Raw genomic sequence first — 23840 nt, 5'->3', positions numbered from 1 at the left:
TTATAGGGGTGGATGTCACGATAAGGGATTGTAAATTTAGATTAGTGGTGGTGTATGGGCCACAGGTGGTGGCAGACAGGAGGGAGATGGTGGACTGTCTGGCGCCCCTGTGTGTCACAAATAGGAAATTAGTGATAGGGGGGGATTTTAATACAGATTTAGGAATAGGGGGGGATAGCAGTGCAGGCGCCATCACCGGGCTAATGGCTTGCCATGGTCTGGTTGATGGTGGCCTGCACACTACTCTGAAAATGGCCGGTCCTACATGGCGCAACTCCAGGGGGGTTGTGCGGAGGCTCGACTATATTTTTGTACCCAGGTCTTTGGGTAAGTTCTCTGGGCGGCTGTTGCCTGTTTTCTTTTCGGATCACGACGGGGTGCTCCTGTAGGTGGGGTCGCCAGTCTGCCTCTTTGGTAGGGGGTACTGGAAGTTAGATCGGGATGTGCTGGAGGAGCAGGCTTTTGTTGACGGGTTTTTTGGTTTCTTTTGGAGGCTTGAAGGCCTCCGGTCCATGTGCGAGGGGGGTGTTAGAGTGGTGGGAATTAGTTAAGGTGAGGATTAGGGCTTTTATAATAGGATATTGCAAGAGGAAAAAAAGGGAGGAGAGGAGGGAGGTGGATCGTATCCAAAGGTTAATTGAACTCGAGTATGAGGCAAGCAACCTCGGCGGGTCGTTTGACTGGGAGAGATCCGCAACCCTAAAGGCGCAGCTCAGGGAGTTGCAGGAGCGGAAGGCTCAAGCTTTCCTGGAGCGTGCGCATAGTGGCTTTCTAGAACACAATGAGACTTGTTCTGCTATGTTCTTTAAGTCGGTTAGGGCCAGACAGAGTAGGAAGGTAATGCATGGCGTTAGGGAAGAAAATGGTAGTATAGTTAGAGAACCAGAGGATATGGTCAGGGTGACAACTGATCATTTCCAAGGTTTATTTAAGGAAAGGGAAATAGATGTAGAGCAGGGAAATGTGTTTTTAGAACACTTGTCCAGGCGGTTGCCGGAGGACATTAGAGAAGTGATGGAGGCCCAGATTTCACTAGAAGAGGTTGAGAGCGCTCTTAGGAGGATGGGAAAAGGGAAGGTGCCTGGGATGGATGGGCTGCCGGCTGAGTTTTATCTCAAGATTTGGGGTATACTTGGACCAGTGGTCCTCAAAGTTTTGAAGGCCATCCTTGAGACGGGGGTCCCGGGGGGATCAATGGCTGTTGGTGTGCTGTCACTTTTATATAAGAAGGGGGAAGTAACAGACCTTGGCAACTGGCGGCCGTTGACCATGCTGTGTGTAGATTACAAGCTACTTGCAAAGGTTTTAGCAGACCGGTTGCGCACAGCCCTTCCCTACGTCGTCCATGAGGATCAGACGTGCGGGGTAGAGGGCCGCTCTATTAGATGGAACCTACAGTTAATCAGGGACTCCATCGCTTGGGTTGAAGATAGAGGACTGCCTTTAATGGTAGCAGCGCTAGATCAGGCGAAAGCCTTTGATCGCGTGAATAGATATTTTTGATTCAGAGTGTTAGGTCGATTAGGATTTGGGGAGAAGTTCATAGGATGGATTCGTACATTATATGTCGGAGCGGGGTGCCGAGTTAGTGTAAATAGTCACTTGGGTGACGTTTTTGACCTCTCGTCTGGGGTCAGGCAGGGGTGCCCACTCTCGGCTCTCCTCTTCGTTCTGTACATGGAGCCTCTGGGGGCTGCCATTAGGGCAGACACAGGGGTGGAAGGCTTGTTGATCCCTGGAAGTGGTGGGCTGTGTGTTAAGATGACGCAGTACGCCGACGACACTTCCTTGCTGCTGTGCAAGGACTCGTGCCTGACAAGGTCCCTTGCCATAATTGGGAATTTCACCCGAGCGTCGGGAGCGGTTCTGAACCATGCAAAGTCTTCCGTTAAGTTTTTTGGAAGATGGCGCGGTAGAACAGATGTGCCCGGGGGGTTATCTCTATGTGAGGGGGCCCTGAGGATTCTCGGGGTCCATTTTGAGACCTCCGGCTCAGCGACACTAAATTGGAACATGGGTATCGCAGTGGTACAGAGGAAGCTAGCAATGTGGAAGGCTAGGTATTTGTCTTTTATGGGCAAAGTCCTGGTCCTAAAGGTGGATGTGTTGCCGTCTCTTTTGTATTCGGCGTACATCTACCCATTGACGGCTTGTCTGAGGAGGCCACTAGTGAGGCTTGTGTTTCAGTTCATGTGGGGTGGCAGGTACGAGTGGGTCGCCAGGGCACGCATGCTCTGTCCCATCGGGGAGGGAGGTAGGGGGGGTACCACATCTCCCTCTCAAGCTGGACGCAATTTTTGTTTCTTTCTTGTTAACGGAGCTTGCTCATCCAGTGATACACCCGCCCGGTTACCTCCTGCGGGTGCTCTTCTCGTATCAGGCGAGAAGCGTAATGGTGTGGTCTAACATGGGTCCTCGGGTGGAACAGCTGCCGTGCGCACCCTGAGGGCGCACCCTGAGGTTGAAGTTGCCCGAGTAGGTTTAGATCACAGGCACCTGTATGAGGAAGGCAGGGAGTCCGGCGCCTGTAGTGGGCATCTCGGCAGTGGTCTGGGAGGGAGTGCAGGCGAAGGGGCCTGGACAACAGGCTCAAGGACCTGAATTGGTTGAGCCTCCACAAGTGCTTGCCGGTACCGGCATAGTTTGGCGCAATCCCCCACCTGTCCAAGATCCTCTTGTGGCAGGGAGGAGACTGTGCGCTATGTCTTTTGGGACTGTGCCTTTGCCGGAGTAGTATGGGCTAGGGCACGGGTGTTGTTAGGTTTGGTAAGAGGGGATTTTGTATTGACGTGGGCCAGGTTAGAGAGAGGTGTAGGGAGAGCGAGAGGGACGGATAGGGACAGGTTTCTGCTCTGGCTTCTCATGAGTCTCTTTAAACGGGGGCTGTGGGAATCCAGGCAGAACATGGTGAAGACAGGGTGAGATTGGGGGGTGGAAGAGATAGTGATGAGGGTGGAAGGATATTTGAGGGGGAGGATGAAGAGGGAGGAGAGGAAGTGGGGGCAGCATGCTGCCCGGGAGAGGTGGAAGGGGGGTTTAGGGCTGGGTGTCATTTAGATTTGTAAGGGGATAGATTAGGGATGGGGAGATAGGGAAAGGTAGTTTGTAGGATGACGGGGAGGGAAGATGCTCCCCTGAGGTTTTGTTTGGGGTTTTTGTTTAGTTAAATTAAAATACCATTATTGAAGTATGAATGAAAATTATGAGTTGTAAAGAATGAATGGTATTGAATGTAATCAATTATTTTTTCCCCCCAAAAAAGGCTGTTTAGGTTTTCACGTTACGTTTCTTGTTTTTGTATTGTTAGTTTTCATCTTTATTAAAGATGTATAATAATAACCACGCTGCATTTTGGTCCTCCTCTCCTTCACTGCAGGAAAACCGTAACAGAATCACCTACCACAACAGGACCAAGCGGCGTGGTGACAGGCAGCGGCAGGAGGAGCAGCAATCACAGGACTTCTGGACTTGGGAGGAGATATTGGATGGAAAAGGACCCTGGGCACAGCCTGGAGAATATCCAGGCTGTGAACTGGAGGCGGAAAAAGCGAGGAGGTGCTGGTATGAGGAGGCAGCACGGCGACGCGGATGGAAGCCCGAGAGTCAGCCCCAAAAATGTAGGTAGGAGGTAGGAGACCTGCGCAAACTTCCTGTGCTTACCGGGGGGCTAGAGAGACCGGGCAGGCACCGTGTTATGCTGTCGCAGCCAGAGCCGCCAGTCTGCATGGAGCAGCCAGAGCCGCCAGTCTGCATGGAGCAGCCAGAGCCGCCAGTCTGCATGGAGCAGCCAGAGCCGCCAGCCAGCCAGGATCTGCCAGAGCCAACTACCTGCCTGAGCTTCCTCTCAGTACTGAGCTTCCTCTCAGCCCTGAGCTTCCTCTCAGCCCTGAGCTACCCCTCAGTCCCGAGCTACCCCTCAGTCCCGAGCTACCCCTCAGTCCCGAGCTGCCCCTCAGTCCCGAGCTGCCCCTCAGTCCAGTGGGGCCCTTGGTGAGGGTTACTAGGCCAAGGTCAGCGGCGAGGGTCGCCAATCTAAGGACGCGATGCAAGGGGACTAAGACTTTGTTGGAGTGGGGTCCACGTCCCGCGCCGGAGCCGGAGCCGCCACCGTGGACAGACGCCCACCCGGACCCTATGGGTTTAGGTGTGCGGCCGGGAGTCCGCACCTTGGGGGGGGGGGGGGGGGGGGGGTTCTGTCACGCCCTGGTCTTAGTATTTTGTGTTTTCTTTATTATTTTGGTCAGGCCAGGGTGTGACATGGGTTTATTATGTGGTGTGTTTAGTCTTGTTTTTTTTGTAGGTATTGGGATTGTGGTATAGTGGGGTTTTCTAGAAAAGTCTATGGTTGCCTGGAGTGGTTCTCAATCAGAGGCAGTTGTTTATCGTTGTCTCTGATTGGGAACCATATTTAGGCAGCCATATTCTTTGAGTGTTTCGTGGGTGATTGTTCCTGTCTCTGTGTTAGTTTGCACCAGTATAGGCTGTTTAGGTTTTCACGTTACGTTTCTTGTTTTTGTATTGTTCGTTTTCATCTTTATTAAAGATGTATAATAATAACCACGCTGCATTTTGGTCCTCCTCTCCTTCACTGCAAGAAAACCGTAACAGATAATCTATTTTTAGTACATAAAGAAACAGATGCCTGTTATAAAGGTGTTATATAAAAGAGGGACATTATTTTTGTTATGAATAGTACACAGGCAAAACCAAATTCAAAGTGTGAATATAGTGTTAGACTTAAATGACAGTGTTATAGCTATGCCAGCACACCAAACAAGAAGTCTGTATCCTGTGAGAAAGACAGCATGCCCAAATACTGAGGGACTTAGTAATCCAAAAAACTCTCTTACCCCAAGACACTTCACATGATAACAATAATATTTCAGCTAAAGAATAGTTCCCAGATATCCCCTGCGTAAAACTCAAGCCACACTGCTACGATTTCTCCCCATTGTGAACACTCTTATGTCTGATAAGGATACTCAGGAAGGAGAAGCTCTTGTAACATAGTTTGCACTTGAAGGGCCTCTCATTGGTGTGAATGGTCTGGTGCTGCTTCACATATTTTGCCTTAGCAAAATTCTTCCCACATGTGGGGCAGGCATACGGCTTGTCTGCATCCGTCCTAATGCTCGGCCTCCCATGTTGTGACCCAATGACACCAGAGGTGGTAGAAGCAGGTAGAACCACCCTCAGATTGTTAGTCTTTGAGCTCCCTCCCTGACCTCTAGCCATTGTTTGGGTGTTGTTGGGATTATGTGATGTGTTATAGGCTAGGTACCTCTCGTGTTGTACACCCATCCTGACCCTGTCTGTATTGGTGGGGTAACCAGGAGGAAACTGAGGAAGGTTAGACCCAGGCCCAGGCTTTCCATGAATCCAGTCACCAGGCATTAGATGAGAACCTGAAGGAGAAGACAGACTTGCTGAAAAACTACCACCAGGGGGGTCTCCCACCACTCTCTGAGAAGGCTGAAGCCCAGGTTGACCTGCTCTGTTCATATCATAGGAACAGGAGGGTCTATCTCTATCAGCTCCAGGCCCTGCTTCATCCCTGCACTGAGACTGTGAAGAGAAGGGTCTGGACTGCAGACTGGATCCCTGACTGGAGCCTCTGTCTCTCTGATGACCACCAGGACTGAGGTTGTTCAGTCCACCTGTCCACTGGTTGTGTTCTGTGTGGTGGAGTCTCTGTACTTCGCGATTGTGTCCTGGTTCCGACTCGGGAATGAAGAGCGAAGGCTCCTGATCCAGGGTCCTGATCCGGGTCCAGGGTTTATGGCCAGCCACCTCAGAGGTCCACTCTCTCCCACCAGTAACACTGGATATCAGCAGGTCTTCATGGGCTGCAGACTGAAAACAAATATTGTACCGAAAAGCATAAAGGTTTATATAAGACACATTTAACCACAGTCAAGCCTATTTCTAAAACACTGATTCAAGTACATAACAATATGGAGCCATTGGATTTTTAAATTTTAATTTTAATGTCCATGTGTTGAAACTCAGTCCCTGCAATGATACAAAAATAACCAAGTCGGTCAGCACTGTATTTAATTTCAACACAATGGTCATACAATACTTTTATTGCACAAATTGATACACCTAAAAAGTAGAATATTTTTTCTCACTATGGTAACACTTTCCCTTTTCTGTACATCTGCTACCCTCGCTTTGATTAAATACATTTTTGGAATACTTTACTACTTTATATCAAGTAATTAGGGCACTATTTCCTCATTATAAGACACCAGTATCCTATAGAAGGCAGGCTGAAGGCGGCACCTGTTAGGGGGTTAACCTGAGATGCCATCAGTCTCTCTGAATCACAACAATAGGAGCAGGCCGGAACATCACTAGCCAAGGCTGTGTCTGTTCTCTCCCGCCGCATACGGACACCTCCCCATCCCCGCCCTGCACACCAAATCCACTCCTCGCCCTGGTCTCAGCCAGTCTGTTGTTATGGAGACTAAGTGTGGATGTTGTTTTTTGTTCGCCTGTTTGTTTCTGGTTGTGGTTAACAGTGTTGTTCCCCAGCCCAGAGTTGAGGATGCTGTCCCATCCACTGACCTCCACTATATCACCTCTGGTCCTGCCCTGATCAATGATGTTGTCCCCTGGGCTCTTGGCTGCACTGGTCTGGGTATCCAAGATGGCCACCCAGTCTCCTGTAGGAAGAGGTTAGAGAATAGAAACTCTACATATGGTGTTTTTTTTTGTCAATTACCTGGTCAAGTTCATACATTATAATGTGTTTTTGTAGGTGAACATAAGTTGCATTGATTTAATTTTATGAATGAAGAAAAAAAAGAATAGCCAGGTGCATCACTATTCCCATTGAAGATTTATTACTGTATGTAGGCTATATGTACACTCCTGTTCAAAAGTTGGGGGTCACTTAGAAATGTCCTTGTTTTTGAAAGAAAAACACATTTTCTTGTCCATTTAAAATAACATCAAATGGATCAGATATACAGTGTAGACATTGGTAATGTTGTAAATGACTATTGTAGTTGGAAACTGCAGATTTTTTTATTTTTTATATCTACATCGGCATGCAGTGGCCCATTATCAGCAACTATCACTCCTGTGTTCCAATGGCACGTTGTGTTAGAGTTCCTCTGTCCAGTGTCTGCGTTCTTTTGCCCATCTTAATATTTAATATTTATTGGCTAGTCTGAGATATGGCTTTCTCTTTGCAACTCTGCCTAGAAGGCCAGCATCACGGAGTCGCCTCTTCACTGTTGACGTTGAGATCGGTGTTTTGCGGGTACTATTTAATGAAGCTGCCAGTTGAGGACTTGCGCGGCGTCTGTTTCTCAAACTAGACACTCTAATGTACTTGTCCCCTTGCTCAGTTGTGCACTGGGGCCTTCCACTCCTCTTCATATTCTGGTTAGAGCCAATTTGCACTGTTCTGTGAAGGGAGTAGTACACAGCGTTGTAGGAGATCTTCAGTTTCTTGGCAAATTCTTGCATGGAATAGCCTTCATTTCTCCGAACAAGAATAGACTGACGGGTTTCAGGAGAAAGTTATTTGTTTCTAGCCATTTTGAGCCTGTAATCGAACCCACAAATGCTGATGCTCCAGATACTCAACTAGTCTAAAGAAGGCCAGTTTTATTGCTTTTTTAATCAGGACAACAGTTTTCAGCTTGTGCTAACATAATTGCAAAAGGGTTTTCTAATGATCAATTAGCCTTTTAAAATGATCAACTTGGATTAGCTAACACAATGTGCCATTGGAACACAGGAGTGATGGTTGCTGACAATGGGCCTCTGTTCGCTTATGTAGATATTCCATAAAAAATCTGCAGTTTCCAGCTACAATAGTCATTTACAACATTAACAATGTCTGCACTGTATTTCTGATCAATTGTATGTTATTTTAAAAGTAATTTTCTTTCAAAAAACAAGGACATTTCTAAGTGACCCCAAACTTTTGAACGGTAGTGTATTTCTCCCATACCTTGCGCCCCCATCTTTAGTCCACTCAGCAGATCAATGCTCTCTGGTTCGTCTTCTATTGTCTCCTCTTTTACCAGCAGCAGATCAGGCTTCCCATCCTCCAAGTCTACTGACTAAGAGATACAGAGTGAGAGGGTGTTGGATCAAGAAATCTGATATGAGCGACCTGCTATCTTCTGATTGGGCAATGGGGGATTTCTATGCATACTGTGCAAACATGTCAATTTATTTTATACTATGCAAACATGTTAGTTGATTTGACTACTTGACACTCTTTAATGGTTTGATCATTTAAAAGCCATGGTCCCACAAAATTAATCAAGACCTCGGCCCTTATCTTCAAAGAGAATCAGAGTAGGAGTGCTGATCTAGGATCTTTCCGTATAATCCTATTTCTTATGATCTACAAGGAAACACTGATCCTAGATCAGCACTCCTACTCAGAGGCTTTGTGGATACGGGCCCTGACCTAATACCATTTAGACTGTAGTTCATAGTGTGCTCACCTCAGTAAGCCCAGTCTCATATTTTTGCATATATGACAAAATCCGACGTTTTTGTTTGCCTGTTTCACACACATCCATGTGCTTTTATGAAAAAAATAAAAATGAGGTCCTTAGTTTACATGTTAGAACTCACAAACTCTCGGTACAAGGTAATTGCCACGCATGCGCGTACCGATAGGATGCATGGGGTGTGTCGCAACGTTTGCTGTCATTAAATGTGAAGACTGTTATATTATCAAATCAATTATCTGTGTAATTATTGCCCTAACTTTCTAATTAATTACTATTCCGTGATTCGTTTAATCACGGAATAGTAACTAACTAAGAAGTTGGGGCACCACAGGAAAATGTTGTTTATAGAGTTGCAATTTCCCAAATATAACTCTTCAGATATTTTATTATCTCATTGATTACAGACTTATATTAATGTATTATTACCTCATCAATCTTATTCCAGAATGTCGTAAACCCTTGGATATCTGCACGTACCCTATCATCATAAATCATGAATAGTGATATACAAATTGGCTTATTTATTTACGAACTAACTAACTAATCAATCACAGAATTACATAAACACACACACAGAAGATAATACATTGGTTACTAACATGACACAAAGATAAGTCCCTAGTGGGCTAAGCCAATATGATGGCTTGGTAGACAAAGGAAAGGGGTGGGGAAAGCTTAAGAGCGGGAAAATTCAGAGTTGATAACTACACTCATGGAAATGCTAATACTTTGAACATGAACAACCGCTCATTCGAAAAGAAATGGCAATTTACATATTTACAAGTGTATGCCTTTGTTGTCCCTCTCTGCGATCGCCAGTCCGTCTGCTGGATAGATTGCCGACACAAAGTCTCTAGTTTGACCACCAGAGATCAAAGTCTCTGGTTGTAGCTTGTTATAATGGATACGTCAGAGTACCATTCGGTCATTCGACCGGTTGCATTTACCAGACTAAAGTACTTAAACAGCTGCAGCCTGAATAATTGTTATTTAGTGTGTAGATTTCTTAGCCATTTCAACGTGGGAATGATCTCCATGTTCGCTGGTCTTGTCCTTTGGTAGAGTTGCCAACCATTTCAACATATAGCGACAGCTTCCATGTTTTCTGGTCTAATGTACATTTTGTCACGGGTGGTTTTACACAGTAGCAGAAAAGGGGGCGTTCCATGACACCATGTAGTGTCTGTGCTCATGGGGGCGTGGCCACTGACTGATCATAAGTTACTATGAAAAACAATTCTCATTTAGAAGACTAAGATCACATTGTTATCTTTCCAAAATTATTCTTATGCTTAATCATTAATTTAATACAACATTCAGATGAAAACCCCATAATTGAGAAGTGTATGCAAACAAAGAAACAGTAATGTGTGTCTCCTGTCCTTCATGAGGTCACCAAATGAAACAAACTCGACAGGACTGTTCCTTTAGTGTCCATGGACCACTCCAACTGCTTGGAATACCGAAATACTGTTAAATTATTCAACCTTTTGATGTCCAAGTGTCTCTGTGTTCCATAGTCACATTCCAATCTCGATACTACAGAGTCCAGAAGCAGAGTATTTTACGACCGCCATAAAGCGTCCTCCTCCACCTCTGCGGGAGAGAGAGGGCGCAGTAGAGCGGACCCACTGTACCCTGATCCTTCAGCTCTTCACAGGAGAGTTATGACAGGTGTGACTAGTTCCGTCTTGTACTGACAAAACTGTGGTTATATGTAGAAGGCAAACAATAAGTTTAAGTTTAAATGAAGTCTCTAAAATCAAATAGATCAATATATCCCCAAGCGACTGGGAAAGCGTGAGCGGTCAGTTATATACAAACGCAAGCCAATCACTTGGTAAAGCGGCACGGCGACACAAATCTAACAAGGCATTACTTCCCCCAAAGCAAAAGACAAGGAGCAATTAGGAGATGCAAACAAGAGTAATGAACAGCTAAATAATATCAAGCAAAGCTAAAATGCTCTCAATGCACACCAAAACAAACTGCTACAATCTGTTGTTAAAAAAGTAGATTTGCACGAAAAGAAAGTAGCCTATCGTGTCAGACATGCACATGAAAGAACAACACACAAAAAATGAACCTGCTGGAAACAAAGTTGCAAACTTTAGAAGATGAATTGGACCAGCAAGAAAACAGAATGAGACGAAACATGAGAATACTGTCTGTACCAGAAGACGAGGAAAAAGGACACCTTTCCAGCTACGTGGTCAAACTGATAGCAGAGGAACTTGCTGTGGATATAGCACCAGAGGATCTGGATTGGGCGTGAAACAGAAGAACGCTAAATATCCCTGCATGGTAATCTTCAAACTGTGGAACTATCAGACCAAAGTCAACATTCTGAAAGCACAGGGGGGAAAGGAGATCAAAATCCACAGCCAGTCCATTCGATTCGTCTCGGACCTGTCTGCTAGGCTGAGGAGAAAACGCAAGGAATACATTCAGATCAGACAGTCAGAATCAAATCTCAACTCTGCTTCCCGGCAGTGCTGTGGGTATGGAAGGGAACACAAAGGATGGGATTCACAAGCGCCGATGAAGCCCTAATCAAGCTACAAGAAACCTTTCCAATTGAAGGAGAACCCCCTGTTCTGAGAAAAGGACGAAGTAGGAAAAAACTATGAGCGCACTAGGCTACATACGGTGATGCCTATGATCAGTTTATGGTAAATTGAGATAATATTATTTCCCCCTCCCCCAATAAAATATATAATCTACTTTCCCCAAGTAACTATTCTTCTCTAGGAAGTAACAATAGAAGTAGCCGATGCCAATGGGCTACAAGGACAATATAATACAAAAGGGAAAATATAGCATGTAAATAACTTTTTGGTCCCGCTTTTTTTTAAGTGCCCCCTATGATAGCTTCATAAAGCCTTCATATAGGCATCATAACACTACATATTTGTGAAGCATCTCATCTATAACCGTATATCATGCTCTATAAAGATTCATAATGTGGCATAACTGTTTGACATATTTATACATCTTTTATAGAGCATGAAATACGATTAAAGATGACGGATTTTTGCCCATTTATGCAGTGCTTATGAACCCTATATCAAGGCTTTATGAAAGGCTTTATGAACCAACTGTTCTATGGATGTGTGTGTGTTTGGGCGTGAGTGTAGGTGTGTGTGGGTGTATGTTTGTGCGTGTGAAGGAGGGTGAATTAATACGTGTGGGTAGGGGGTGAATGGGTGTGTGGATGCATAGAGTATGTGTGAATGAAGGAGAATGGATGAGTAAGTCGATGTATGTAAATGTATCTGAGAAGAAGGGAAAAAGGTTGGGACAGACTTGACTTGGGTGGGTAAGGGTGTGCAAGGAAGGGAGGTTGAGACAAGCTTGGCAAGGATGGGAGGGTGTGACAAGCTTGGCCTGGGTGGGCAAGGATGGGAGGGTGTGACAAGCTTGGATTGGGTGGAATAAAGGGGGAGGGTGTGATGAGCTTGGCTTTGGGGGGGGGGGGGGGACTGGGAGGGGGAGGTTTTGAGGGACAAGTTTGGCTTGGAGAAGTGGGAAGAAAGGATTCATCTATACTACAATGTAATTGTATTTATTTTTGTGACTTGCAAACCTGCTGCAAAATGAATAAGAGTTCTGGACAAATTAGGAGGACAAGTCATTATTATTCCTTGTTTGCCATTATAGGTCAATTCCAATGGTGGTTATTGGCGAGAGTGGAGGGATAGGGACGGGGGAGCTGGGAGGGCATCAAACACTTCCCTGACATACAGTGAGCTCCAAACTAATTGGGACAATTTTTGTTGTTTTGGCTCTGTACTCCAGCACTTTGGATTTGAAATGATACAATAACTACACTGCTCAAAAAAATAAAGGGAACACTAAAGTAACACCTCCTAAATCTGAATGAATGAAAGATTCTTATTAAATACTTTTTTCTTTACATAGTTGAATGTGCTGCCAACAAAATCACACAAAAATTATTAATGGAAATCAAATTTATCAACCCATGGAGGTCTGGATTTGGAGTCACACTCAAAATTTAAGTGGAAAACCACACTACAGGCGGATCCAACTTTGATGTAATGTCCTTAAAACAAGTCAAAATGAGGCTCAGTAGTGTGTGTGGCCTCCACGTGCCTGTATGCCCTCCCTACAACGCCTGGGCATGCTCCTGATGAGGTGGCGGATGGTCTCCTGAGGGATCTCCTCCCAGACCTGCACAAAAGCAACCGCCAACTCCTGGACAGTCTGTGGTGCAACGTGGCGTTGGTGGATGGAGCGAGACATGATGTCCCAGATGTGCTCAATTGGATTCAGGTCTGGGGAATGGGCGGGCCAGTCCATAGCATCAATGCCTTCCTCTTGCAGGAACTGCTGACACACTCCAGCCACAGGAGGTCTAGCATTGTCTTGCATTAGGAGGAACCCAGGGCCAACCGCACCAGCATATGGTCTCACAAGGGGTCTGAGGATCTCATCTCGGTACCTAATGGCAGTCAGGCTACCTCTGGCGAGCACATGGAGGGCTGTGCGACCCGTCAAAGAAATGCCACCCCACACCATGACTGACCCACCGCCAAACCGGTCATGCTGGAGGATGTTGCAGGCAGCAGAACGTTCTTCACGGCGTCTCCAGACTCTGTCACATGTGCTCAGTGTGAACCTGCTTTCATCTGTGAAGAGCACAGGGCGTCAGTGGTGAATTTGCCAATTTTGGTGTACTCTGGCAAATGCCAACGTCCTGCACGGTGTTGGGCTGTAAGCACAACCCCCACCTGTGGACGTCGGGCCCTCATACCACCCTCGTGGAGTCTGTTTCTGACCGTTTGAGCAGACACATGCACATTTGTGGCCTGCTGGAGGTCATTTTGCAGGGCTCTGGCAGTCCCCCTCCTGCTCCTCCTTGCACAAAGGCGGAGGTAGCGGTCCTGCTGCTGGGTTGTTGACCTCCTACGGCCTCCTCCACGTCTCCTGATGTACTGGCCTGTCTCCTGGTAGCGCCTCTATGCTCTGGACACTACGCTGACAGACACAGCAAACCTTCTTGCCACAGCTCGCATTGATGTTCCATCCTGGATGAGCTGCACTACCTGAGGCACTTGTGTGGGTTGTAGACTCCGTCTCATGCTACCACTAGAGTGAAAGCACCGCCAGCATTCAAAAGTGACCAAAACATCAGCCAGGAAGCATAGGAACTGAGAAGTGGTCTGTGGTCACCACCTGCAGAACCACTCCTTTATTGGGGGTGTCTTGATAATTGTCTATAATTTCCACCTGTTGTGGAGTTATTGACAATTTATTGTCAATCAGTGTTGCTTCCTAAGTGGACAGTTTGATTTCACAGAAGTGTGAATGACTTGGAGTTACATTGTGTTGTTGTTTTTTTGAGCAGTGTATTTGTATTTGTATTTATTATGGATCCCCATTAGTTCTTGCCAAGGCAGCAGCTAATCTTCCTGGGGTTTATTATGGATCCCCATTAGTTCTTGCCAAGGCAGCAGCTAATCTTCCTGGGGTTTATTATGTATCCCCATTAGTTCCTGCCAAGGCAGCAGCTAATCTTCCTGGGGTTTATTATTAGTTCTTGCCAAGGCAGCAGCTAATCTTCCTGGGGTTTATTATGGATCCCTATTAGTTCTTGCCAAGGCAGCAGCTAATCTTCCTGGGGTTTATTATGGATCCCCATTAGTTCCTGCCGATGCAGCAGCTACTCTTCCTGGGGTTATTATGGATCCCTATTAGTTCTTGCCAAGGCAGCAGCTAATCTTCCTGGGGTTTATTATGGATCCCCATTAGTTCCTGCCGATGCAGCAGCTAATCTTCCTGGGGTTTATTATGGATCCCTATTAGTTCTTGCCAAGGCAGCAGCTAATCTTCCTGGGGTTTATTATGGATCCCCATTAGTTCCTGCCGATGCAGCAGCTACTCTTCCTAGAGTCCAGCAACATTAAGGCAGTTATATACAATTTAAATATTACATGACATTACATTTCATAACACTTTATCCAATACATTTAGTGTGTTCCCTCAGGCCACTACTCCACAATCACATATTTACAATACAACATCCATGTATGTGTGTCTGTGTCTCTTCATAGTCCCGCTGTTCCATAAGGTGTATTTTTATCTGTTTTCTAAATCGGATTCTACTGCTTGCATCAGTTACCTGATGTGGAATAGAGTTCCATGTAGACATGGCTCTATGTAGTACTGTGCGCCTCCCATAGTCTGTTCTAGACTTGGGGATTGTGAAGAGACCTTTGGTGGCATGTCTTGTGGGGTATGCATGGGTCTCCGAGCTGTGTGCTAGTAGTTTAAACAGACAGCTCGGTGCATTCAGCATGTCAACACTTCTTACAAAAACAAGTAGTGATGAAGTCAATCTCTCCTCCACTTTGAGCCATGAGAGATTGACATGCATATTATTAATGTTAGCTCTCCATGTACATTTAAGGGCCAGCCGTGCTGCCCTGTTCTGAGCCAATTGGAATTTTCCGAGGACTCCCTTTGTGGCACCTGACCACACGACTGAGGGTAAAGTGAAGACTGTTAGATTTTATTTAAGGTTATTGTCATCCATATCGGGTGAACCGTTAAGAAATTAGAGCACCTTTTGTACATAGTCCCCTCACTTGTGTGTATTAAAGTTTTCAAAGGTTTAGTATTTGGTTCCATATTCCTAGCGCGCAATGATTACATCAAGCGTGTGACTCCACAAACTTGTTGGATGCGTTGCTGTTAATTCTGGTTGCGTTTCAGAGAATTTTGTGCCCAATAGAAATTAATGGTAAATAATGTATTGTGTCATTTGAGTCACTTTTATTGTAACTAAGAAAATAATATGTTTCTAAACTCTTCTATATTAATGTGGATGCTACCATCATTACGGATAATCCTGAATGAATCATGAATAATGATGAGTGAGAAAGTTACACTTACAAATATCATACACCCCCCCCCCCCGTTATTCTAATGGTGAGAGGTTAGCATGTCTTGGGGGTATGATATTTCTACATCTGTAACTTTCTTACTCATCATTATTCACAATTCACTCAGGACTAAGGGTGCGTTCATAAATTCGCTCTGGCTATCTACTCCGATTTCAGAGCACTCTCCTCCGAGTGTGCGAAAGCGCAGAATAACTGACGCTCAACACCCCTTGAATATGGCCGGTGTCAGCAAACTTCAGCGAAAAAGCGTAATTAAATTGTTGCCAGGAGCAGTTTAGTCACCAAAGCTCTGGATACAAGGAAAACAGCCTAACCAGCTCTGCTATGGAGAGTAAAATGGAGAGTGAGGTGTTCTCTCACTTTCGGGCTCCCAAGTGACGCAACGGTCTAAGGCACTGCATCTCAGTGCTAGAGGAATCTCTACAGACCCTGGTTTGATCCCGGGCGGTATCACAACCGGCCGTGATTGGGAGTCCCATAGGGCAGCACACAATTGGCCCAGCGTCGTCTGGGTTAGGGGAAGGTTTGGCCGGGGTAGGCCGTCATTGTAAAATAAGAATTTGTTCTTAACTGACTTGCCTAGTTAAATGAAGGTTAGATTGGGTGCTTGCCTGCCGTTGTGAGGTCAGAAACCTGGATCAACCCTACTCCTCTGCCAGAGCGTCCAGTATGCGCTCTGAACGCTCCGCGAGCACAACGCTCTTGAATTTCCAACAAACGAACAATCCGACAATTTACAAATGCCCAGAGGGCACTTTGGCACTCCAGATTGGATTTACAAACACACCGTAGGAAAGTTAGATGCCCAAATAGCTGTGTGTTTGTGTGCAACTCTTAAGAGGCAGCTCTGCATTTTCAAGCTGTTGGCTACGTCCCTTTTCAACACACTAACACAATACACGTAAATCTACATTTTAAAGGGGGGGGGGGGGGGGGGGGGGGGGACTCATTTGAGATTCAAAGCCTTGTCACAAACTGCGTCAATTACGCAGACTAGGCAATTTACACAGAGAGCAATTTGATCACAGTCAAATACACGTGATAGTTGCTTTGATGATCAGAACGTGCAGATGGACTGCGGTATGTTAAGGACTCTTCCATGAACAAGTGTTGGAAGACATCCAACAACGTCGACCATTTTAATTGGCTGATGCAGAACTTGTTCCAGGATATAATCTGATGAGACCAGCTACAATTTAGTGTTTTGTCAACTGCAAGTAAATCAAACATTTTCACTGGCTGATACTCATTTTGAGCCGCACATTGAAATGGTTACTTATGTTCCCCACTACGTCAGAGTTCTATACTGTAGTTACAGAATGACTTAATTTAAAAAAACAAAAAACATCATGGGACATAAATATTATGTGGTTAAAAATAAGTCAGCTATGATAAGTTAAAAGTCATCAGACAAACCTGACTAAACTATGTTGACGTGTACAGTAGGTGTTGGGTATATTTAGTAAGTGTATATTGGTTATAATATCGTGTGTATGCAGAATAGGGTGAGATCAGATGTGATGTATACTAAGAGTCTAAATGAAAGGCTTAGAATGAAAAGTTAAATTTTGTGTTTATTGAACATAAACAAGATTTAAATACACCATATGAAAACCACACATACACATCTGAACTAATAATCTGAATGAATTTGATCAATTGCATAAATTTTCTCATGAAAAGTGTCTTGGGAAAAAAATTAAGTAGTTGAATGAAAGTAATTAAAATAGGCATTTGTGAACATCATATAGCCCACACAGTACAACCACAACATGTATCAGACTTTGTTGGTGTAACGGATGTGAAACTGCTAGCTAGTTAGCGGTGGTGCGCGCTAAATAGCTTTTCAATCGGTGACGTCACTTGCTCTGAGACCTTGAAGTAGTGGTTCCCCTTGCTCTGCAAGGGCCGCGGCTTTTGTGGAGCGATGGGTAACGATGCTTCGTGGGTGACTGTTGTTGATGTGTGCAGAGGGTCCCTGTTTCGCGCCAGGGTATGGGCGAGGGGATGGTCTAAAGTTATACTGTTACATTGGCATATATATCTACCATGTCTGGATGCAGTATTCTACCAAGGAATATTCAACACTGATATCTGTTCCTCTCGATATTCCAAACACATCTATGGATCTATTCTGCTGACAACAATGAAAATGTATCTTTGTCTTTAATGCAGAGTTTGATCTAAACATCAGAATCTATCGAGTGAAATAGTTACTTTCTATGTTATAGAGTGAAATGTTTTTTCTGCTGGTGTATCCTGAGGTAGCTCCTCTCTGAGAACCTCTTCCCGCAGTGCGTACAGGCAAATGGCCTCTCTCCTGTGTGGACCTTCAGGTGCATCTTCACATGGTCCTGGCGGGAGAACCTCTTCTCACACTGGGGGCAGCTGTAGGGTTTCTCACCTGTGTGGACCCTCTGGTGCCTCTTCAAGTCACGAGCCTGGGCGAAACGCATTTGACACTGGGTACAGCTGAAGGGTTTCACCCCTGTGTGGACCCTCTGGTGGATCTCCACCTTCTGGGGGCTGCTGAAGCCTTTGTTACAGAACATGCATAGGAACCGTTTCTCTTTAACATTGCCTGATGTGGCTCCCCCTCCCTGAGCCTGGGCTCTAGTCCTGTCGTTTGAGTTCAATACCTGATCGAAAAGGACATGGCTGGGTGAATCGGAAGGCCCCATCGACGTGGACACTGGGTCGCGATCCCTGAACTCGTGTATAGGAGAGTGGGTCACAACGGTTGGATTTGTCTCTAAGCTTTCCCTATAATCTAAGAAATCTCTGCCCTGTGAGTGTCCATCTCCAAGGTGACTTTCTACATTCCGTGTGGGAGAAGCGTCACCCTCCACTTTCACAGTCACCTCATCTATGATTATAACCTCCCTTTTCTTATCTAGGTACCCTTCAGAGTATACACTACTACTGTACTGGTTCCAGTCCCCTCTAGACAGATCAGTCTGTGTCTCTAAACCCAAGGATATGTTGCCAGGGTCCATTTCTGTAGAGTAAGAACAAGACGGATCATCACCACTAGTGTCTAACGCATCACCATCTCCACGGGAATTAAACGTTCTTTGGCTCTGGTGAAATACGGGTAAGTACTCTGAACCGGGAGCAGGAGGACAGCCCAGTGTCCCCAACCCCAGTCTCTCTGGGTCTGATCTGTGGTCAGATCCTGTGTGTAAGAGCCTTTTTGTTACATTTAAAGTATTGGAGTCTGTCTCTGACTTGAGGACGGCGTTCGGCGTTCCACTGACCTCAGTGATGCTGCTTCGGGTCCTGGGCTGCGCTGGGGCGGTGGTGGGGTCCTCCATGGCTACAGAGGGCGTTCCAGTCTGGATGTCTCTGCTGTGCCGTGGGTCTTCCTCTCCTTCAGACCTCTCCATCTTGACCCCAGGACCTGCAGTCTCTGCATCTGCAGACTGACACAAAAAGAGAGGAGGTTATTACCGGTAAATTTGTAGAATTGGATAACAATGTCGTAGGGAAGTCTCAAAAGCTCCCCTATGGCAGATGTACATGTAAGCAAGTGAATAGCTGAGGTGAGCCTTTCTGAAATAAACGGGCCACATTAGATTACAAAGTAACTGTAATTTTTATGCAACACTATTACACTAACCTCTATCATGATAACATGCTGGGTTGAGGTTCCACTCCCCTCATCAACAGTAATTGGTTGGTCATCTCTCCATGAATTGTGCTTCATTGGCTTAACAAAGCTCCTGTGGCCTCCAGTGAGACTTCCTTCACCTGAGAAAGTGATTGGGAGAAAAAAAGGAGGTTGTGTTGGCTACTGTCTGCTCAATGGTATAGACCCTTTTCTGTGTTTGCAAATACTTCTGCATGAGGGCAAAGAGTGCAATTTGGTTGCAGAACACAGGGAAGTTCTCATTTTAAGGCTTGTATGAAAGTCCTACTTAATATAACTGTGTAAGCATATGACAACCCAAAAATCAATGGCTCTGGTTATAATAGCCTCTTTTAGAATCTGAGGGTGAAATACTTCCACACTCGTCTCTAACATGTAGGCTCACCATTCCTGACCAGTCAAGTCAGAATGTTGAACAAACTTCATTTCAACTTACTTTAGTTGTTGTCTGCTGATTTTGTCCCTATGTCGGTGATAATCTGGTACAAAATATCCACAGGGAAGTGTTATCACCTTATCTTATCAGGGAAGTGTGGATACCTTATCTCCTACTGCCAAAAGGACCAACAGCATGAACAACCGGTAAAGTGTAAATATAATTTTAATAAACATTCTGGCTTGTAGAGACTACTGCATCTTTTCATTGTTACATTAAGACACCATGGAGCCGGCAACGAGATATGGGTCAGTGCAGTACTCGAGATCTGACCTTTATCCACACTGCTTCATCGAGAAGGTTGAAATAGTGTTCATTTTCCCAGAAAACTGCCATAATGGAATTGCATGTCACGTTGGCTCCAGTCTTCTGGGAAGGCTTTCCACTAGATGTTCGAACATTGCTGCAGGGACTTTCTTCCATTCAATTTCAGCCACAAGAGCATTAGTGAGGTCGGGCACTGATGTTGGGTGATTAGGCCTGGCTCACAGTCGGCGTTCCAATTCATCCCAAATGTGTTCGATGGGGTTGAGGTCAGGGCTCTGTGCAGGTCAGTCAAGTTATTCCATACTGATCTTGCCAAACCATTTCTGTATGGACCTCACTTTGTGCACGGGGGCATTGCCCTGTTGAAACAGGAAAGGGCCTTCCCCAAACTGTTGCCACGAAGTCAGAAGAACAGAATCGTCTGAAACGTCATTGTATGCTGTAGCATTAAGATTTCCCTTCACTGGAACTAGGGGGCCTAGCCCAAACCATGAAAAACTCCCATTATTCCTCATCCACCAAACTTTATAGTTGGCACCCTGCACTCGGGCAGGTAACATTCTCCTGGCATCCGCTAAATCCAGATTTGTCCGTCTGACTGCCAGATGGTGAGACTTGATTCATCACTCCAGAGAACGTGCTTCCACTGCTCCAGAGTTCAATGTCGGCGAGCTTTACACCACACCAGCCGACGCATGGCATTGTGCATGGTGATCTTAGGCTTGTATGCGGCTGGAAACCCATTAAAGGTCAAGTACAGTGGCATATCCTATCCCTGCATTGAGGTATGTTTTCCGACCATATCTTGTGCTGGTGTCTTAATGTAAACATGATTGGAGCCCCCAAAAAAAGACAATAGTCTCTACATTCCAGCATGTTGAATAAAATGTTATTTACACTTACTAACCATGACTGGAGCCCCAGTGCAGCTCATTGTAAACAATAGTAATAGTAGGGTCGGTATCGTCTGGCAAGATGACCTGTTTTTATTCTGCATCCAAGTCGTGTGCATTTGTTTAGAATATGATATTGAATCTTTGCGCTAGATGGCTCGTAATCAGGGAATTTGAAATATTGCATACCATCTAAAAACTGACCAAGACCCAATTATGTGTAACATCTGAACACGTGTGCAGGGAGGAAAGGGGCAATTAAGTTTATGAACGGCGACAGCCTTCTGCAAAATATACCTCTTGCCATTCCTCTGTGTCGGTCGAGGAACTTGACACTACTGGGACGACTTGCCAGGGCGGGCTCTCGCATTGTCCCCTCTGCGCGCTCCCGTGTCATCTTCAGTTCCAGTAGCTGTAGTTTCCTCCGCAATGTCCTGTTATCTTTCTGGCTTCGAGTTATTTCCAAACGAAACACTGCATAGTCGTCGTCTACGAGTTTACAGATCTCTGCCACGGCTGCATTCGCTAGCACCTCCATGATGGAGGCTATTTGAGTGTGAAAAACCATATCGTTACAGTTAGCCATTGTTAGCTAACGTGATCAGCTACTATACCTAGTTAGCGTTACCTAAATAATATCTATTAACCAAGTCCTGGCATCAACGCGAATTTTAAATTACATTGGGTAAGTATGTGACGCTATGCAGTTAAAGGACTGATATTGAGTTCCATGGTGATAATAAACGTCTAAATAACAATGCTAACGTGGAAATAGTTTTTGATCACTTCCGTTTACACTAAATAGAAAGGATCTTATTGGTAGGCGTCATAGCTCAAATGGGTGTGGTTAAATTAAAAAGGTATGCGCGCTGTTCTTTGAAATACGGTAATGTTTATAGAGTGTGATTGCGATCTGTGGACTTGCGGTTTTAGCGTGTCCATTAACTCGTGCCATTCCTGGATTACTCATTATATGAATACAGTCGGATTAAATCAACAAATACAATAGTCTGTTGAAAAAACGTTAAGGTTACATGTAGTGGTGTTGTGCAATTGTTTAGTTTTGTGTTAATGCAAATTAATTACTTAAAAATCATAATGTGATTTTCTGGAGTTGTGTTTTAGATTCCGTCTCTCACAGTTGAAGTGTACCTATGATAAAAAATTACAGACCTCTACATGCTTTGTAAGTAGGAAACACTGCCGATTTTGCAGGTTATCAAATACTTGTTCTCCCCACTATATATATATATATATATTTTTTTTTTAAAGAGCCATTTGGGAGCCAAAAGAGCGGTCTCTTTTTGGTGAGCTGAGCCGAATGAGCCGGCTCACTGGAAAGAACTGGAATGCCCATCACTAGAAACCAGGCCCATCCACTGGGGAGCCAGACCCAGCCAATATAGACCCAGCCAATATATATCCCCACTGTATATAGGTTTTGTATTTTTTCAAGTCAAACCGTTTGCGATAGTTTGACAATGATTGGTGTTAAAACAAGTCTAATTAAATTATTAAATGAAATCATACTCTATCTTTACCACAATTTATTTAAAAATGCATGGGTTTATTATGAAAAAGAATGCTATTAAACATTTGCATTTAAAGTAGAACTTTTTATGTATATTAACAAAGTGCATATAAATCTAACCATTCAAAATTAATACAATCTGAACAGCACAATAGAATACTGCACCATATCAAAGAAAAATTAATTACAATATGCAAAACTGCAGCATCCCACAAATTGAAATGAATGTAAGAAAGAAGGATGCTATTACCCATGTGCATTTAAAGTACAACTATTTTAATGTATATAAACAAAGTGCATATAAATGTAACAATTCAAAATGAATACAGTCTGAAAAACATAATAGAATATTGCACCATATCAAAGAAAAATAAACCATGTGCAAAACTGCAGCATTCCACTTAAAACATTAAACTGGTCCCTATTTTCTCTCTTTATTGCCATGTTATAACCAGCAGCACACAGCAATGCTGACCATATTTTGCTTTTATGAGAGAGGGGCTCCTCCAAATAGGATTGGATCTCCATTATGGCATCTGCTAAGGGATTCCTTCATGCTGCATCCCCAGTTGCTCTCTCGTCAAACAGCAGACATTTGTGGCACTACTACTGGTGCTTCTGCTCCCTCTTCTTCCTGTTGCCCTGGTGTTGAGCCAGCTGACTGCTGGGGCTGTCCCTCCCTGCTGCTGAGGCTATTTTTTGAAGAGCCTCATCAATTGCTCTTGTATCACTGAAGGCTAACTTCTTAAACCTGGGGTCAAGTGCAGCGGTTTCTGATAGCACGTGATTATATTCCATTCTGTGGAACTTTCTGTCCATTGATGAACACAGGGTATCCATCAACTCTGTCACATGTCCTGTGGTTACATTTGCTTCTCTCTGGTAGCTGGCTGTGATTCGCTGCAGACCCTTACACAGGAGTATCATTTTTGAGGCTGTCACATAGTTGAAAAGAGAGAACAGTAACTTATTAGTTTAGGTTCATGTTTTGTGTACTGACACTACATTCTCATCTACTGCTCATATACATATATAATACTGGATTAAATAATGATGTATTAATAACTGCTTACTGTACCTCTCTCCACTGATCTCCACAGTGACCTGCTCGAAGGGTTCCAGGACTCTGCACACCTCCTCCACCACCTCCCATTTCTCTTAGGTCAGAGCATCAACAGGTGCATTGACAATGGCCAGGGTAGAGATGATGGCATCCTTTGACTCAAGAAACCGCTTCAACATCTAAAATGTTAAATTACACCTTGTAGGGCAGTCTTGTTTAGGCCTCAGCTCATCTGGTGTTGTGTAGACTTTTTTTTTCAGCACCTGCTGTGCTCCTGTGGAAGTATTCCACAGCTGCTTTCACTTTGTCCACAGTGGGCTTTGTCACCTTCAGAGCATCTGTTACAATCATGTTGATTGTGTGGGCAAGACATGGATGATAGGTACATTTAAACATTTTCATGGCTTTGGTTATGTTAGCTGCATTGTCGCTAACACAACAGACCACCTTTCCATCTACTTGCCATTCACTGGCCACTCTCAACAGTTCCTCTGCCAAGTTCTCTGAGGTGTGTCTGTCACTGAACTCAAAGCAGTCCAGAAGACAGCTAGACATCGAGAAATCTTCAATGAAGTGACATGTAACCAAC

The 23840-nt window shown here is 44.8% G+C and overlaps 1 protein-coding gene across 1 annotated transcript; it reads right to left on the bottom strand.

Annotated features, from left to right (window-relative positions):
• Window positions 1-4525: 4525 nt before the first annotated feature.
• LOC109894059 (uncharacterized) lies at window positions 4526-21449 on the bottom strand. The gene is made up of 6 exons (XM_020487276.2): window positions 20955-21449; window positions 19032-19162; window positions 18670-18834; window positions 7970-8081; window positions 6571-6668; window positions 4526-5853 (listed from the first exon to the last, which is right to left on the bottom strand). The coding sequence occupies exons 1-6, from the start codon at window positions 21241-21243 to the stop codon at window positions 4936-4938; spliced, it is 1713 nt and encodes a 570-aa protein (XP_020342865.2). The 5' UTR covers window positions 21244-21449; the 3' UTR covers window positions 4526-4935.
• Window positions 21450-23840: the final 2391 nt, after the last annotated feature.

The sequence above is a fragment of the Oncorhynchus kisutch genome, linkage group LG7 (assembly GCF_002021735.2).
Source record: "Oncorhynchus kisutch isolate 150728-3 linkage group LG7, Okis_V2, whole genome shotgun sequence".
Classification (NCBI taxonomy): domain Eukaryota; kingdom Metazoa; phylum Chordata; class Actinopteri; order Salmoniformes; family Salmonidae; genus Oncorhynchus; species Oncorhynchus kisutch.
This window is presented reverse-complemented; position numbering and strand designations above follow the sequence as displayed.

Bases quoted from the DNA above. Each gene is read 5' to 3' on its own strand.
- LOC109894059 (XM_020487276.2), bottom strand. From the start codon at position 21,243: ATGGCTAACTGTAACGATATGGTTTTTCACACTCAAATAGCCTCCATC. The intron at 19,163-20,954 runs GTATATTTTGCA...TCACTTTCTCAG, and splicing joins ACACAGAGGAATGGCAAGAG to GTGAAGGAAGTCTCACTGGA. The intron at 5,854-6,570 runs GTCAGTGGATGG...ATTTGTTTTCAG, and splicing joins CCAGAGGTGATATAGTGGAG to TCTGCAGCCCATGAAGACCT.